This window comes from Protopterus annectens, chromosome 16.part0, assembly GCF_019279795.1.
Source record: "Protopterus annectens isolate FY-2018-M chromosome 16.part0, PAN1.0, whole genome shotgun sequence".
Lineage (NCBI taxonomy): Eukaryota > Metazoa > Chordata > Ceratodontiformes > Protopteridae > Protopterus > Protopterus annectens.
The window spans coordinates 640,366,722-640,384,285 of record NC_056750.1 but is presented as its reverse complement, the minus strand read 5'-3'; the positions used below and the strand labels follow the sequence as shown (position 1 = coordinate 640,384,285).

Sequence of the window (17,564 nt, the reverse complement as noted above, 5' to 3'; positions counted from 1 at the left end):
AGTTAGCTCTATGCCTACAAGCTAAATCCAACTTATAATGAGAAATGAAAGTGTGAGGAGTAGCCCAAGTAGCCGCTGCACAAATGGTGTCAATAGGCAGTCTGTCTTGGAAGGCTAAAGAAGTAGCCAAAGCTCTGGTGGAATGGGCCTTAGGTTTATTAGGCAGCTTTTGGTGTCTAATTTCATATACAAGGGAAATCAAAGATGTTAGCCATCTGGATAATGATACCTTAGATACTGAAAGTCCCTTTCTGCCTTCCGCATAGGAGACAAACAGTTGGTCAGATTTTCTGAATTGTTTTGTTCTATCCAAATAGTACCTCAATTGACGAAGAACCTCCAGGTAGTGTAATTTTTGTTCAGATCTATTGGAATATTCTGGAAAAAAGACAGGGAGGTCAATGCTTTGATTTAGATTTGACGTCGAGACTACCTTGGGCAAAAAGGACGGGTTCGTTCGTAAGGATACCCTGTCCTTATGAAACAAGAGATAAGGAGGTCGACAGCTGAGTGCTTGAAGTTCTGAAACTCTTCTAGCTGAAGTAATAGCTACCAGAAAGAGAGTCTTCCATGATAGCAATTTTAAAGAACAGGAGACTGCAGGTTCAAAAGGGGGAAGAATCAAAGAAGCAAGAACTAAATTTAGGTCCCAAGGAGAAGGAGGATTTCTTATAGGAGGTCTGAGAAGAAAAACTCCTTTCAAAAATGCTTTGCAAAGCTTGTGGGACATTAAGGCAGATTCAGAAATACCCACATGAAAGTTAGAAATAGCTGCCAATTGAACTTTAAGAGTAGAGGGAGATGAAACTGCATGGAAGAGTTCAGCTAGAAAATCAAGGACTATTTGGATGGAAGCAGTGAAAGGATCTATGTCCCTTCCTTGAGCCCAATGTGTGAAGCGTTTCCACTTACTCAAATAAATCTTCCGAGTGGAAGATTTATGGGAAGCTATCAAAATATCTCGAACTGAGTGAGATAATTGAGGAAGCCTGGCTAAGGTTGGAACTGGAGGAACCAAGCAGTGAGGTTCAGAGAGGGGAGGCGATGAAACTGACCCGACTGATGGATCAAAAGATCTGGAACTAGGTCCAGATGCCACGGTCGCCCAATAGAAATTGATGTAGAAAGGGGAACCACACCTGTCGAGGCCAGTAAGGAGCAATGAGGATCAATGAGGCCTTCTGAGCGATAGCTTTCTGTATCACTTGAGAGATTAGTGGGAAGGAGGAAATGCATACAGAAGTCCCCGGGCCAAACTTGGACTAGAGCGCCTCTGCTGGGTTGGCCTGGTAAAGGAATAGAGTGAAATATTCTCTGCACTTGCTGTTTTGGGGGTAGCAAAAAGATCGCAGCAAGGCTGACCCCACTTGAGGAAAATTTCTCTCACAACAGAGTCTTTCAGAGACCACTCGTGAGGCATGAGGATAGCTCTGCTCAACTTGTCCGCAATTTGATTGGACTTCCCGGGGATGTGCGCTGCTATCAGAAACCGCTGAGAAGAAATCGCCCATTGCCACAATCTGAGTGCTTCTCGACACGGGGTATGACCTGGTTCCGCCTTGTTTGTTGATGTACCACACTACAGACATATTGTCTGTCTGGATTGCAATCGTTCCCAAGGGAAGAGAGTCTTGAAGGGCTTGCAACGCTAAAAGCACTGCTCTCATCTCCAGAACATTTATGTGCAAGTGGCATTCGTTTGGTTGCCATGTGCCCTGGACCGTCCTGCCCTGATAATGCCCCCACCCGATCAGGGAGGCATCCGTTGTCAGAGTAGCAACCGGAGGGTGGAACAAAGGGTCTTCCCAACAAGAGCTGAGGGAAGACATCCACCACATGAGATGATTTTTGCACGCTTGCGTGATCATAATGGTGTGAGACATTGGAAGTTGCTGGTATGACCATTGTGTAAAGAGCATCCATTGAAGAATCCGCATGTGGAATCTGGCTAATGGAAGCAGAGGTATGGCCGCCATAATTCCCAACACTTTCAGAACTAACCTGGCTTTGATTCTGTTGTTGTTGAAAAGGAGTGAGACTAGTTTGTGAATGTCTGTTATTCTCTGATGTGTTAGTCTCGCAGACATGTCTACTGTGTCTAGACTTGCGCCTATGAAAGTAATAGCACGACAAGACGACAAAACAGACTTTTCGCAATTTATTGAAATGCCTAACTTTTGACAAATGCGAAAAGTGTAATCCCTGGCCATCAGAAGGAGATGCTTGGTGGGAGCTGTGAGGAGCCAGTCGTCCAAATATGGAAACACCTGGAATCCTTGTCGTCTCAGGTGAGAAGCTACCACTGCCATGCATTTGGTAAACACCCGGGGGGCAGTGGTGAGACCAAAGAGCAGGGCCCTGAACTGAAAATGACTGGTTCCCAGCCTGAAGCGGAGGAATCTTCTGGAGCGTCTGTTCATTTTTATGTGATAGTACGCATCCTGAAGGTCTATAGAGCACATCCAGTTTCCTTTTCCCAATAGGGGAAGGATGGATTGCAGCGTGACCATCCGAAATCTTGTTTTCTTGACTGATCTGTTCAAGATACTGAGATCCAAAATTGGTCTCCAGTCCCCTGTTTTCTTTGGAACTAAAAAGAACCTTGAGTAGATTCCGGATCCTATCTGGTCTGCTGGAACTGGCTGAATTGCTCTTTTTGCAAGCAGTTTTGAAATTTCCAAAACCACTAGATCCCTTTGAGCGGGTGGAACATCTGGAAGGGATTTTTTTGACTGGATTGGAATTCGAAGAAAGGGGATAGAATAGCCTTCGGAAATGACGGACTGTACCCATTTGTCGAGTCAGGGATAGCCAGGCTTCTGGGTACAGTGACAATCTTCCCCCGACTGCCTCCGAAGGTGGGCAGTCGGGCAACACCTCAGGGAAGCTGAAAGGGCTTATCAGAGAAGGCTTCCCGATTGCCCTGGTTCTGCGGAGCCCCCCCTGCCTCTAGGGCGACGTCTACCATTGTTATTCCCGCCTCTGCCTCTGGCGGGAAAACGACTTTTGCGCCAGGAAGTCCCTTGAGATTGTTTACGGAACCACATTTTCCCACTTTTCTGGCCTTTGGGGTAAGGCCTAGAAGGAGTAGAAAAACGGACTCCGACGGCAGAAAGAGTCTTGCCATCAGTCTCGCACCTAGTCAAGGTTTCTTTCACTTGAGGACCAAAGAGAGATGATCCATCAAACGGGAGTTAGTGAAAGACGCCTTGAAGGGGTCCAAAATTGCATAGCCGCATCCAGGCATGCCTACGTAAGGCCACACCTGTCCCTGCGGCCCTACTCGCTCCATCAGCCGCATAAGAAAGGAGGCATGGAGGAGTTGGCTATGGAGTTAAGGGTAGCCAGCTGCGTGTTCATCTTATCTTGAAAACCCGCAGCTGTAGGGTCCTTCAACATGTCACTCGCTTCTTTAATCAAGTCCCTTTGAAGACGAGTGAAATGGCACAGGTAGTTCAGCGAACGCATAGTAAATGTCGCTGACGAGAACATCCGCTTCCGTACCTGTCCATGGACCTAGATTCCTTGTTAGGTGGATGGACAGGTACTGAAGGATCAGCTAGTTCCTTCTTAGTGGCAGCAGCTACCACCACAGCATCCACAGAAACTCCTTTTGTCAAGAACTGTTTGTCTGCTGGTGCGTTATGAATTTGGAGGGTCTCCTGGGAGTGGGGTCCACTGAATCAGGAGCCGTCCATGCCTTTTAGCTACCACCTGCATGAGGGGTCAAGGGGGACACCCAGGAGGTGGAAGGACGAGCCGAACGCCTCAAGGTACACAGATTCATCCTCCAAGGGCTGAGGGCTGGCCAATTTCCCTCTGTTTGAGGATTTTGAGAATGTCTGCAAAGGAGACATCTTCAGAAGGGGAACGGGGAACCCTCAGAATCATCGTAATCTGTGTCAGATGGGAAGGACACAGGTGTGTCAATGTGTTTCCTCTTACACTTCCTCTTCCGAGGGGGCTCTTCTGCCAAATCAGGAGAGGCCTCGGAAGAGGATGAAATCCCCACTGGGGGTTCCTGAGGAGCTGGCTCTCTGCGGTCCGGGATGAGGGAGTGAGTCGACTTGACCTGAGGCACCGTAGAGGGAGGGGCGGACGGAGCAGACTGTGGAGTAGAGCCAGGCTCTAACACACTCCGCATGACCTCGAACGCACCGCTGTCAGGCAAAGCCAGAGGTCCCCGCTCCGAGATGCTGAGGACCTCCCTCGGCACCGACAGTGATGGCTCCGAGGCCGATGTCGGAGCCGAACTCACCAGCGCCGAAGCTCCGAGAGGAAGAGCGGGGTCGGACAAGGGTCCGATGCCACTCATCCCCTCGGAGCCGACGAGGAAGTCCGCACCGAGAATCTCGAAGAAGAAATCGGAACCGACGACGGAGCCGAAGACACCAGTATCGGCTCCAACGCTGCCACAGTCTCGGTTCAACGCCTGCCCGAGCTCAACGGAGTCGGAGGAGGAACATATTGATGGACAGGGGCAGGCATCGACTGATGAGTCGGGCTCTGAAGCATTTGGGCCAGTGCCTCGGACTTAAGAAGTCGACTCACTACCCTCTGGAGGTCATGATCTGACAGCCTCGATGACCTAGAGGAGATTTATGGCTCCGTTCAGACAGCAGAGGAGATGCTGGAGCCGAATGAACGGAGCCAAGGGATGGTGACCTGGATCTCTTCCTAGATGTCGGCTCAAGGTCTAGTCGGAGCCGACAAGGGAATTTACTACCTCGGCTCCAGCCGGAGCCGAGGGAACCACAGAAGCTGCAGACTCATCGGCTCCAGCCGGAGCCGATGCAGACATAGGTTTTGTAGCTTTAGGTCTCGGCTCAGTAGCTGGAGCCGAGGACCTAGAAACCTTAGAGGGCTTCCCAGAAGCAGAAAGGGAATCCTCAGGCTTAAGAAGACCCGTGGGATCAACTTATTTTTTCTTTCCTGCAGGACCCTGGGGCTGAAGCCGTGGCATACAGCACAGGAGTCCTGCAGGTGCAAAGGCCCCAGGCAGTAGACACAAGAAGTGTGACCGTCTGTCAGAGACATTTTCTGACAGCACGCATCACACTTCTTGAAGCCTGAGACCTTTGTGTCTTTAGACATCCTAGACAAAAAGTGTAATCACACACTCTCAAACAGACACACTGATTACACTAATTTTACTTCTAAAACTCAAAAATAAACAATTAACTGAAGTTTAATTAAGAGTAACACACACACACCATTAGGGGATGGGGAAAGGCCAGAAGGCCCGAGAGAGAACTTTAAAAGTTCTTGTGGAAAAAAAATGGGATTTTTCGGAAAACAGGGGTAGAAATCCACTACACTAAGGGAAATATATTTAAACATAAAATTATAAAGTTTTAAGTATGCTAATTTCACAAAAAATACACTTACCAACAAGCCGGTAGAAAAACCAACACCTCGATGCTGTAGCGGCAAACGAGATCTGAGGTAACTCACGCCTAGCATTATGGGATATAAGGGGAGCCTCGAGCCGGTGGAACCAACTCTCGAGCTTTTAGAGTGGCCGAGTCGGAGCCGAGGTCGGCTCCGAACCCATCCAGCAAGAATGAAGGCGAGATAGACAACTTAACATTTTATCATTAAAGCCAAATAAATTAAGTCATAACATACTACTGGTAACACAGTACTCAACTAAAGACACAAAAGATCAAGCAACCTGCTTTCCTCCTCTGGGTAATAAGCAAGAACTGGCTCAGCCATCACTCCTATGCTGTGGGTGGAAGGTGCAAGACTTTGCGTGCAAGGACTGAAACCCCAAGAAAACTTAACTGCAAGTCAATAATGAGGTACCAAAAGGTACCTGGGAGAGAATGCATTGTAACACAGCAAAAGATGAGACTTTACAAAGTTACTGCAGTGTAGTGCAGGAAAAAAAACAGTAAAATGTGGGTATCTTCCCAAGTCAAAGCTGCAACTCTGACAAATCCATGCTCTAAAGTGGACAGTTGCACACAAGTGAAAAGTACATGTGTGTATGGAACTTACTGTTGCAGTATTCCTATAGTGTTGAGCTAGCTCAAATAACCTGGATGTCGCCTAGGGTGCCAAAACCTTCCAAATACCCATACATTCAATGTATGATCTAAGCCCATGAGCGTAATGGTACACAAGATAAAGTAACAGCATGAATATCCTTAGACTATCTTAAAGCCAGGAGACCTGGAAACACCTGAGGAAAAGCAACAAAGGTAAAAGGTCAGCTAAGAAGAGGGAAGGTAGAGAGTGGCTCCACCTCAAATTATAACAAAAAAGAGAGAACAGAAAACAAGGCAGAAAGAATGAGAAGTAATACTGAAAAAGTGATCAGCAAGACATCTACTCCCATGTTAAATTCTTACACAACTGTATGCCTTTCCTTAGATCACTGCTGCAGTATTCCAGTACTGTTGGGAGACTCCCAAAGCTTAATATTTTGAAAGAGTGGATGAATCTGGAATAGGGAAGTCAAATAATCCAAAGAGAAGATCAGACAAAGGGGGCTCTGGACCTGAACAAAGCATCTACCCTATAACATTTCATGAAAGTGTGCACAGATGACCAAGTGGCTGCTTCTAGAATAGCCCTGGAATCAACTGCTTTGTGAAAGGCTCCAATGGCAGTACCTGTTCTAATGGGGAGGGCTACAACCGAAGGTTTTAGGAATTTACTGTGGTGCAAGTAACAAATGGAAATGGACTTCTTAGAAATCCAGCTAGCAATGGTTTGCTTTAAGACAGTGTTGCCCAACTTATCTTCCTGAAAGGAAACAAGCAGCTAGTCAATTTTCAGCATGTCTAAGTTTTATCAAAATAAAATCTGAGCTGTCTCTACACATCCAGAGGATAAATGATTCTTCACCTTTGCTCTGAGGGTCTGGACAGAATGTAGGGAGATTAATAGCCTGGTTCAGGGACAACTCACTGACCACAAGGTATAAAACTACGATTGACCCTCAGAGAATCCAAGTCCTTAGGAAAAGTAAGGAAGAGAGAAGCCATAAGGGCTTGAAGCTCAGAAACTCTTCTAGCAGAAGGGACTCTAGCAGAACGGTTTTCCATGTACAGAACTTCAGAGGCAGCAGAAGCTACTGGCTCAAAAGGTAGCCCTAACCTCCACTAGAAGGGTTTGAACTTTAAGCCCTTACGGCTTCTCCAAAACAGCATTTTGGAAACCCGTTTCACAAAAAGTGAATTTTTTTTTTTCTTTGAGAGGAGCAGAGATTCCAGAAGCCCTGTAACCTGTAAAATTTAACCAAAGTCAATGTATGCTGGAATAAAGGAACACCCAGTGTAGTGATGTCCTCTAATGACTGTAGCAGAAAAGTACAGTTTTGTACCTACCATAAATGTAGATGTCCGAACTGGATAGCATCTGCAGTCATAACAAATGGGTTGTCCTGTCGTCAGGCAGCCCTTCGGTCGGCCGGATTCCAAAGTCTGGGTCCGCCGCTGATGTCGCACTTGGCCCGACGTCATCTCTGCTGGTCTTCGGGTATAAAGGCATCAGCCGACGCCATTTTCCTCAGTGTTTCTTGCCCCAGATGCCAGTTGCCCTCTTGGAAGGCTAAATTTTGGATAAATGCCAATTTTTCCAAAAAGATAGAAGGCAAACACAAAAAATAAGCATGTATGTACATATATACAAACAAATACACCATAAGAGACTCCCCCCCCCCCCAGCTAGCTATTTGGAGGGTAAATACCCTAGGAGTACCACAGAGGGGAAGGAGGGAGGGTAAGCCTGACTGCAGATGCTATCCAGTTCGGACATCTACATTTATGGTAGGTACAAAACTGTACTATGTCCTTCATGGATGCATCTGCAGTCATAACAAATGGGTAGAATACCATAGCCAACTAGGGGAGGAGGAAGAAAAAATTATGGTGTGGTTAGGATCCCTTGTAGTACAGCAGTGGCAAACCCTGCTCGGGATCTAGAATACAGAGGTAAATTATAATGCTTGGCAAATGTATGCACGGAGGTCCAAGTAGCCGCCTCAATAATGTCCTTGGTTGCCACTCCTCGTAAGAAAGCTGTGGTAGTGGCTGTAGCCCTTGTAGAATGAGGCCTTATGCTCTGTGGAATTGGTTTTCCATGGTAGGAGTAACAGAATCTTATGCAATTTCCTATCCATTTGGAGATTGTCTGTTTGGAAATTGATTTTCCTTCCCTTCCTGTTGCATAGGCTACAAAAAGCTGGTCAGTTTTTCTGTTACTTTTGGTTCTGTCCAGGTAGTAGAGTAGCTATGTACATCCAAGGTATGCAGCATTCTTTCCCCTCTGTTTTGTGGATTGGGGAAAAAGGTAGGTACGTGGATTGCCTGGTTTAAAGACACTCTGGATACCACCTTAGGCATAAATGTAGGATTAGTTCTCATGGACACCCTATCTTGATGGAAGATTAGGAAGGGTTGTACTGCCATTAAGGCCTGTAGTTCAGAAACCCTCCTTGCTGAGGTAATTGCCAGTAGGAAAGCAGTTTTCCATGACAGGTGCTGTAGATCTGCTGTTGCTGCTGGTTCAAACGGAGGGAGTGTCAACTTTTCTAGCACAAAGTTCAAGTCCCATGCTGGTAATGGTGGTTTCCTAGGAGGTTTTACATTCTTGATCCCTCTGAGGAACTGCCTGAGTAGAGGATGTGAAAAGACAGGTGGATCAAAGCTGCATTCTGCTGAAATAGCTGATGCATCTATCTTGATGGAGGAGTAGGACAGGCCTGTATGTAGAAGCTCTGCCAAATACTCCAGAATGTTAGCAATATCTATATTCGACACATCTTTTCCTCTTTCAGCACTCCAAATGACAAACCTTTTCCATTTTCCTGCATAGTTCCTTCTTGTTGAAGGTCTGCGGGCTTCAAGGATAATGTCTTTAACCCTTTGGGAAAGATCTGGATTAGTTGCTGCTATGTGATGTTCCAGGCAGTCAGTTGTAAAGTTTTTAGGTTTGGATGCATGATGCTGTAGTTGTTCTGAGTTAACATCAAAGGCATCAAGGGTATTGGCCACATTTTCTCCTGAGACATGCTCCTCAGCAATGGGTACCAGTGTTGTCTTGGCCAGTTCGGAGCTATCAGGATTATCCTTGGGCGTTCCTCTTTGATTTTCAGTAATACCTTGTGTATCAAGGGAAGAGGTGGAAATGCATATGCTGTCAGACCTTTCCAGCTGAAGGAGAGCGAATCCACCTTCCATGCAAGTGGGTGGAATGTCCTTGTGCAGAATTTTTTGAGCTGGTGATTGAGAGGGGAAGCGAATAGATCTATTTGTGGCATTCCCCATTTCTTTGTGATGGTCTTGAAGATGTCCGGGTGTAGCATCCATTCGTGAGCATCCGAGGTGGTTCTGCTTAACATGTCTGCTAGGGTGTTCTCTTTCCGGTACAAATATTGCCTGTAACTGGATGTTGTAGCTGAGTGCCAGATTCCAAAGGTCCAAAGTCATTCTGCATAGGGGTATGAATGAGTGCCTCCCTGTTTGTTGATGTACCACATGACTGTGGTGTTGTCTGTCCTTATCATCAAATGGCCTTCTTTGAGGAATGGTCTGAATTTTTGGATTGCCAGTTTTTCTGCCAGCATTTCTTTTTGGTTTATGTGCAGGTGCAGCTGGTCCTGAGTCCACAATCCTTGTACGCATTTGTCCAGCATGTGCGCCCCCCATCCTAGGTCTGAGGCGTCTGTTGTAATGGTTTGGCTTGTTCAAACGTTGTGGAAGGGTAGGCCTGGGTTTGACTGGCATGCTTGAGCCCACCATAGGAACTCCTGTTTTAGGCATGGGATTAGTGGTATTTCTGCTTCTAGGCTGTGCCTGTGTTGAGACCATAAATTCTTTAGGTACCACTGTAGTTTTCTCATATGCAGTCTGGCATGTGGGACCAAGATTATGCATGATGCCATGAAGCCCAAGGCCTGCAGAACTTTTCTTGCTGTTAGTTTGTTCTGTTTTGTTAATGCCAAGAAGTAAAGAGGGAGTTCTTTTTGTTTTTCTGCAGTTAGGAATGCCATTTGTTTTACTGTGTCCAATTCAGCCCAAGAATGTTCTTGTTTGGGATGGTATCAGCCTTGACTTTTGTAAATTGACTGTGTATCCCAGGGCTTGTAGCAAGTAAATGACCCTTTGTAAATCTGTTGTCAGTTTGCTTTTGTTGTCCGCTTGTAGCAGGCAGTCGTCCAGGTATGGATAAATTTGGATTCCCTGTAGTCTGCGGTGAGCGATTACTGATGCCAGGCATTTTGTGAATACTCTGGGTGCAGTAGATAAGCCAAAGGGCAATGCTGAGAATTGATAATGCTCTGATCCTGCAAGAAATCTGAGGTATCTTCTGCAATTTGGTCGAATGGGGACGTGCAGGTATGCCTCCTTGAGATCTAGAGTTACCAGCCAACACTCCTTGCCCAGCATGGGAAGAAGTTGCTGTAGGGTCAGCATTTTGAATTTTGGGACAATGATATATGTGTTTAAGATGGACAGGTCGAGAATAGGTCTCCAACTTTTACTTATCTTGGTACTAGGAAGAGTCTGGAATAGAATCCTTTGCCCTGTTCTGTTATTGGTACTCTTTCCACAGCTCTCATCTTTGTTAATTCCGTTATCTGCTGTAGAGCTTCTATTTTTTGATTTGGAGGCAGGTTTGGCATTCCTCTTTTTACTGGTAAGGTGTGGAAGTGGAACCGGTAGCCTTGGTCTATGGTTTGCAAAATCCACTTGTCTTTTGTGATATAGTGCCAATTTTTCGAAAATAAGGCTAATTTTCCGCCTAATAGTGCTGCTATTTGCTCCCTGGTAAGCGGAGTTAGAGCCAAGTCACTGTGATTGTCCTGTTGCAGTGGTAGTGGTTGTGTCTGTGCCTCTGTTATTACCTTGCCACTGTCGTCCTCTGTAGGCACCTCCTCTGGATTGATTTCTGCCTCTGGAGCGCCTATTTCTGCCCCTTTGGGATCTTGTGGAGTCAGGAAAGGACCAATTTTTGGCAGGCCAGTTCCTGCTAAACCTTGGGGGCTGAACCTGTAAGAAATCTTTAACTGTTTGTACAGATTTTGCCTTTTCTTCCATTTTCTTCATTACCTGCTGGGCAGGTGTACCAAATAAGCTGGCTTTATCCATAGGAGCATCTAATAGCTTAGCTTTAACATGATCCGGTAAGACCTGCTCTTTCAACCATGCATGTCTTCTTATCACTGTGCCAGTCATGGCTGATCTAAATGAAGCCTCCAGTGCATCATAGCCACATTTTAAGGAATGGTTACTAACCTGTTGCATGTTATTCACCATTTCTAATACATATTTCTTATCTATAGATTCATCAGAGGATACTTTTTTAGTTAACTGATCAAGCATAAACTCTTGGTATTGGATCATGTGAAACTGACAGTTTAAAGCTCTAGCTGAGAGAGTAGCAGAGGTGTAAACTTTTTCCCCATCTGTCCAAGGACCTGGATTCCCTTTCTGAAGGAATAGGGTTTTTTGCTGTGGTCGAGGCTACTGCCTTAGGCCCCTGGGAAATGGTTTCGGGGTCTGCCAGTGGGGCCTTGTATAGGTGGTGATGAGTGTCTGGAACCCTGTAAAATCTATCAGGTTTGGCAGGGGCTGGAGGTAAAGAATCAGGAGCAGTGCAGACATCATTAAAGGCATCATCCACAACAGGCAAAACAGGAGGTATAGCTAAGGGCCTATGTTGTGGTAAATGCAGAAAAGTCCTAAGCCTTTTTCTTGAATCTGAGAAATCTTGTCCCTGCCATTGAAATTGTTCAATCATGGCATGTAAGGTTTCCCCAAAGGAAAATTCCTCTGGTGGTGAGGCAGCTGGAATGGATTCTTCAGCATCGGAGTCTTCATAAGTAGAAAAAGGATCCTCTGGCTGTTCAGTAATGTCTGAGTCATCCGCAGAATCATCAGAGGGCACTGGCTCGGGGGGCTCTGTCCTAGGTCTCTTTTCTGGGGGCTGAGAGGCCCTGTCTGGGTGAGATTGGGATCCCCTAATTAAGGATATTAAATCTTCTGCCAGAGTAAGCATTTGTGAACTAGAAGTGGGCCTGTGTGAGGGAGGTTTAACAGGCACTGACTTAGCAGATTTGTCTGCTTTAGCCCTGGCAAAGGCCTTGATAGACATGGCTGCAGGGGGTCTAACAGCACCACGTGCTGGGGTAGAAACATCCAAAGGGATGGTGTCTGATAACTCACTAGAAACCACAGTTGTAGGCAAAATTTCTGAGGCCGATTCAGGTAAGGTAGCAGGAGTCTCAGTAGTAGCCAAGGATTCGGCTGAAGATTGACCAGTTTTCTCGGTTTCGGCCGAAACCGAGACACTCGCGGCTTGCTTAACCGTGGTTTCGGCCGAAACCGCGGACCGCGAGTGTCGGTCTTTTTCCTTGCATTTTTTAACAATTTGGGTAGTCGGAGGATCCGACGGCATAATGTAAGCAAAGTCTGAGCCGAAAAACTGTTCAGCAAACTCCGACCGACGCCTGAGCGTTCGTCGGTTGAAGGAAGCGCAGGCCGAACAGGCTGCTACGTCGTGGTCTGGGCCTAAGCAAGGCAGACAATAGGAGTGGAAATCTTTATGAGGTATTTGTTTCCCACAAGTTAAACAGTTATTGACTTTTTCTGACATCGGCTGAGGCAAGAAAGAGTCCCCAACGGGGTACTTAGCTTTTTAGAAGTCTTCGAAGTAGTATTCGGTAGTAGTAATCTCTGGCTCTGACCGACCGGCACTTGCGAACAGCTTCTGCTTCGGGCGCCACGCGGCAAGAAAGACTGAGGAAAATGGTGTCGGCTGATGCCTTTATACCCGAAGACCAGCAGAGATGACGTCGGGCGAAGTGCGACATCAGCCGAAGCCGGACCCAGACTTTGGAATCCGGCTGACCGAAGGGCTGCCTGACGACAGGACAACCCATTTGTTATGACTGCAGATGCATCCATGAAGGACATGCAAAACAGTCCAAACAAGTTTTTGCAAGGTGATAGGCTCCAATACCAATTTCACTAAACATCACAGAATAACCTCAATTCAACAATACATGTGTACATAAATTCATTAAAGCCAAAAACAAGAGGTAACAGACAGTGACAGAAATCACAGGACAAGAAAGAAATGTTGCTGTAAATATTGTTTACAAAAACAATTAACAGTAATCTCTTCACAATTTTCCATTATATCATCACTGAACAAAAACTGCACTGTTCATCTGAAAGGCTGTATGAAACTCACCGATATAAATCCATAGCCTTTTGAACGTCCAGTATCCAAATCTTTCATTAACTGGATGTTTTCAATCTAGAATATTTAAAAATAAATAAATCATACTGTGCTAAAAAGCTATTTTATACTTCATAGCTTACTTACACTCCACATTAATCAGGTTTTAAGTAATACAGTGTAAAAAGTAGTTCTTATTTTACACTTGGGGACAGCCATACTCAAGGGACTAAATGAATACCACTACATTCTAAAAATATCTAACACAAAAGGCAATGGAAGTGCACAAAAGAAGAAAACAGGACAACAGGAAAACAATTAAAATGCATGTGGGGTTCTCAACAGATTTTTGTCAAGAGTAGTTCTTAAAATCAGAACTGGAACAACTTGGACAACATCTAAGAATCAAGCAGCACATAATCACTTTTTTTGGTGTACTCCAAGAATTGCCTCATCCAAAAATCACATACATTCACATACACACTGCCACTAATGCTTCAGTTTCCTCAAAACTCACTATTAAGTTTTCAGCACTAAGTAGCCAATGCTTAAATTCAGCTTTATTAAAAAAATGTGCTCTTAAGATAGCAGCTGATCCATCTACAAAAAGGAGCTTCTTCATTGCTGAATCCTAATTACTGGGCTAATCCTCTCCCATCATGATTCAGCACCCCCCCCAAAGAACCTGTTCTTAGGAGCAGATGTGCATTTCTCTGAATTTGTGCAGAGCTGATATAGCAGATGTTAACTCTGTGAAAGGCTTGCTGGAGTATTAAACAATTTTGGATTTTATGCTTCTGCAGTTGGTGTTTTTCGCTTTCTCTGCGTTTCTTTTTATTTTTTATTTGTTGTTTAGCTAAATTCTCCTGAATGTGAGCAGAGATGGAGTTTTGCCCATCTGATATTCCAAACTGATATGTACACTTTTTGCAACTCAATTTGCACTGTGCTGTATTTATACATTTGCTTTATTTATACATTTGCTATATTACTTCTGTCCTTTGTTGTCTGCACGTTTTTTTTTTTTCTGCCCTCCTTCCCAAATGTTCTTGTAGTCAAACTTGGTGGCTTTGGATTTCCCGCCTCTGCTGTAAATCTGATATTGGTCACTGCTCCCAGTCCAATCTCATTTGGAAACTCAACATAGTGCAGTGAGATTATTTGGGCAGGACTACCCCCCCTTGCTTCTATGACTTTCAACACTTCCGTTTCCTCCCTCTCCACTGTAAAATAAATACACTGTACACTTTAATCTGCTTTTACTGTAATTGTGTTCTTCAAACTTTACCTTATTTTTGCTGTGTGCTTTTTAAGTGTTAGAGTGCTTTTATTCTGCTACATTTAATACTGCTCGCTAGTAGCCTAATTAAATTTATATGTTATTCTAAGCATTTTAAGCTTAGGTCTTAGCACTTGTGCTTCAGGCGACTTGCTTTACATTTAAGAAGATTCTTGTGGTCTACACTCTTGCAGACAAACCCTTAACAAAACCTTCTCTCCATAAAGTCCTGCATACCACTGCTAGAATCTCCTTGTGTTCTGATTGCATGTGCTTCTCAATCTGGAAATACAGAGCTGATAAGTATATTTTTTGGCACTTTTTAACTGTTTAGAGTTCTGCACTGTCTTAATTTTTGCTCAACTGAAATATTTATATATTTGCTGGCATTGTTTTCTGATACTCTGCCTCTGTTTTGATTTTTTTCCCAATTTACTGCTTTCAGCACTTGTTTTTAGTCGTTTTTTAATTTAATTGCATTTATGTAAACTGTATTTGCCTTAACATTGCTACATACAAGTGTGCTAGCTTCAACTGCATTTGAACTGTTTTTACTGCTGTTTTAGGAGTTTTTCTATATATATATATATATATATATATATATATATATATATATATATATATATACACATACGTGTGTGTGTGTGTGTGTGTGTGTGTATATATATATATATATATATATATATCTATATGTGTGTGTGTGTATATATGTATATATATATATATATATATATATATATATATATATATATATATATATATATAAAAAGTTTAAACTAGTGTCCCACCGTTCTTGTAACTAGTGTAGCCCAGATACAGATTTGCTGTATCCAGGACTGTTTGTAAGCTTCTGAGCCCCCCCCCAAGCCTTTACTTGTTGGAGGGAAGCCTTCTAGCTCATCAGTGGGAGTGGAAAGCACTAGATAGCCTATCTACCAAAAGAGGAGTGGTTTCTGGCCCAGAAATTGTGGTTTACTGGCCGTTTGGGCAGTTTTTCCATCTCTTTCAACTTTCTGGTTTAAAGGCCTGCGTTTGTGCGGGCTTCCGCTTGTTTAAGCTCCACGTAGCGGCACCGAGCTGAGGTGAACTATTACTGGTGCCAGAAAGTCTGCTCTTCGTTTTTTTCCCTTATTAGATCTTGCTAGTTCTTTCTCTCTCTCTCTCTTGCACTTCAAATAGCTTAATCGCTTTGCACTTCAACAGGTATTTGTAGCAATTACTGTAGCACACCTAAGTGCAATCGGCACTACTTGCTCTTCACGGAAATGGCTCGAGTACTTGGTTACAACCACCCCTCCTGGCATGACTAAATGGCAGTTCCCTGTGCTTTCTCCTATTAATCTGGTGCACCTGGGCATTCTGAGGCAGTGTAGCAACTGCCTTATGACACAGACAACCTTCTCCTCTTACCTCCCAACACACAGACTTGTGAGAGATGGACTTAATCACCAAACTGGAAGCTACGCATTCTCTAGTCAAGACCAGACTAGCTGGTCAAGAGGAGGTGGTCAAAACCTGCACCACACAATATGGAACACTTAGCCCTCCAAAACACCCACCATCACAGCTCTCACATAAAAACACAAACCACACACCCACCTTTGCAGAGGCTCTAAATAGAAATTTACCCAAACAACAGAGACCTCCAAGACAGAAACGCACTTGACCACCACAGCACAAACCACAGGACACAGCTCACCTCCACAGTGCGCCCCTCAACCTAAGCCCCTAAGGCTAAACACCTTGCCCAATACACTAATCATAGGAGACTCAATAGTATGGCACACAGATGTTCCACTCACTAAGTTGAATAAGGAGAACGTAACAGTCAGTTGTCTATCAGGTGCCAGAATCCGACAACGCACGCACTCAGGTTACTGCACAACAAGTATGACTCCGTCATTACTCATATGGGTGTGAATGACCTGAGATGCACCGCCCTGGACTACATGAAGACAGACGTGGTGGAGCTCGCAGATTATGTGGCCCAGGCAGGTATGACCCTAGCCCTGAGCAGTATCCTACCGCCACCCAGTATGATACCACAGTACCAACAAAAAATGATTGACTTGAACAACTGGCTAAGTTTCTGGTGTCATTCTAAGGGGATCCAGTATCTGTCTGCTTGGGATGACATGACTGATAGAGATGTTTTGCCAGAGATGGCCTGCATATGTCACCCCTGGGTTTCCAGATACTGGCTAACCTCTTGCCACCCGTATAGAGCCTTTTTTAGGCGGTGTCCCAAAGACCAAATTACCACCGTAACAGCTACAAATAAATGCAATCTGAGGGTCATGCTGCTCAAATGCTAGAAGTCTAAATCTCATGATGCACTCGATCGAAGCACTCGTCAAAATGGAGAACATCGACAACCGTCCTGTAATGGAGACTTGGTTTAAAGCAGCAGAAAGCACCCCTGCACTATCAAGTTATAAACTCATTCCACACCTTTTGATCCCGAAACATGGACCGAAGCTCCAAATGCAGTGGTGTCTCCAGATTCATAAAGGATATGCACACCTCCAGACTAGTAGCCCAGCATAACACATCTGAGATACTTCAGGTACAACACTGGGTAAGACGGCGATCCAGGTCATAGCCTGCTATAGGTCCCCAACCATGTTCTTAGACTCTCACTCCACATTCCTAAGCACCCTGGAATCTATCAAGGTCCAAACCAACACTCTCATACTAGGAGACTTCAACTATCCCTCCCATCAGTTGGGAAAACTACTCAAGCATCGGTACACTGGCCCAACGCTTCCTGGAATTCATCAATTCCGGTTCCCTGGACTAGATCATTCTGCCCCCCACTACAGGAAGCAACATCCTTGACCTGGTTATTACTAACATGGGCGACCGCTGCTCAACACCAACAGTCAATCCCTCCCTGGTCAGATCAAACCATAAACTATTCACCATGGAAATCCTTATCTCACTCACACCCCCCCCTCCAACTCGGCAGATACTAAAGCTCGAGAGCTTCTACTGGCTCGAGGCTAGCCCCTATCCCATGGTGCCTCACGGCAATTCCCCAGATCAGACAGCATCAGAATAGTCCACCAGATCCCCCAGAAAACAGGAA

At 44.9% G+C, this 17,564-nt stretch overlaps 2 protein-coding genes across 4 annotated transcripts in view; both read right to left on the bottom strand.

The window, feature by feature from the left end:
- The window catches only part of REC8 (REC8 meiotic recombination protein), a 1,573,438-nt gene that overhangs the window by 767,080 nt on the left and 788,794 nt on the right, over window positions 1–17,564 (bottom strand). The gene's annotated exons all lie outside the window — the stretch shown is intronic.
- The window catches only part of LOC122790446 (RNA-binding protein 39-like), a 758,269-nt gene that overhangs the window by 340,892 nt on the left and 399,813 nt on the right, over window positions 1–17,564 (bottom strand). For all 3 annotated transcript variants that reach the window (XM_044057983.1, XM_044057982.1, XM_044057984.1), the window contains exon 10: window positions 13,210–13,275. In XM_044057983.1, coding sequence (XP_043913918.1) covers window positions 13,210–13,275 — 66 coding nt within the window. The remainder of the gene's footprint in view (window positions 1–13,209; window positions 13,276–17,564) is intronic.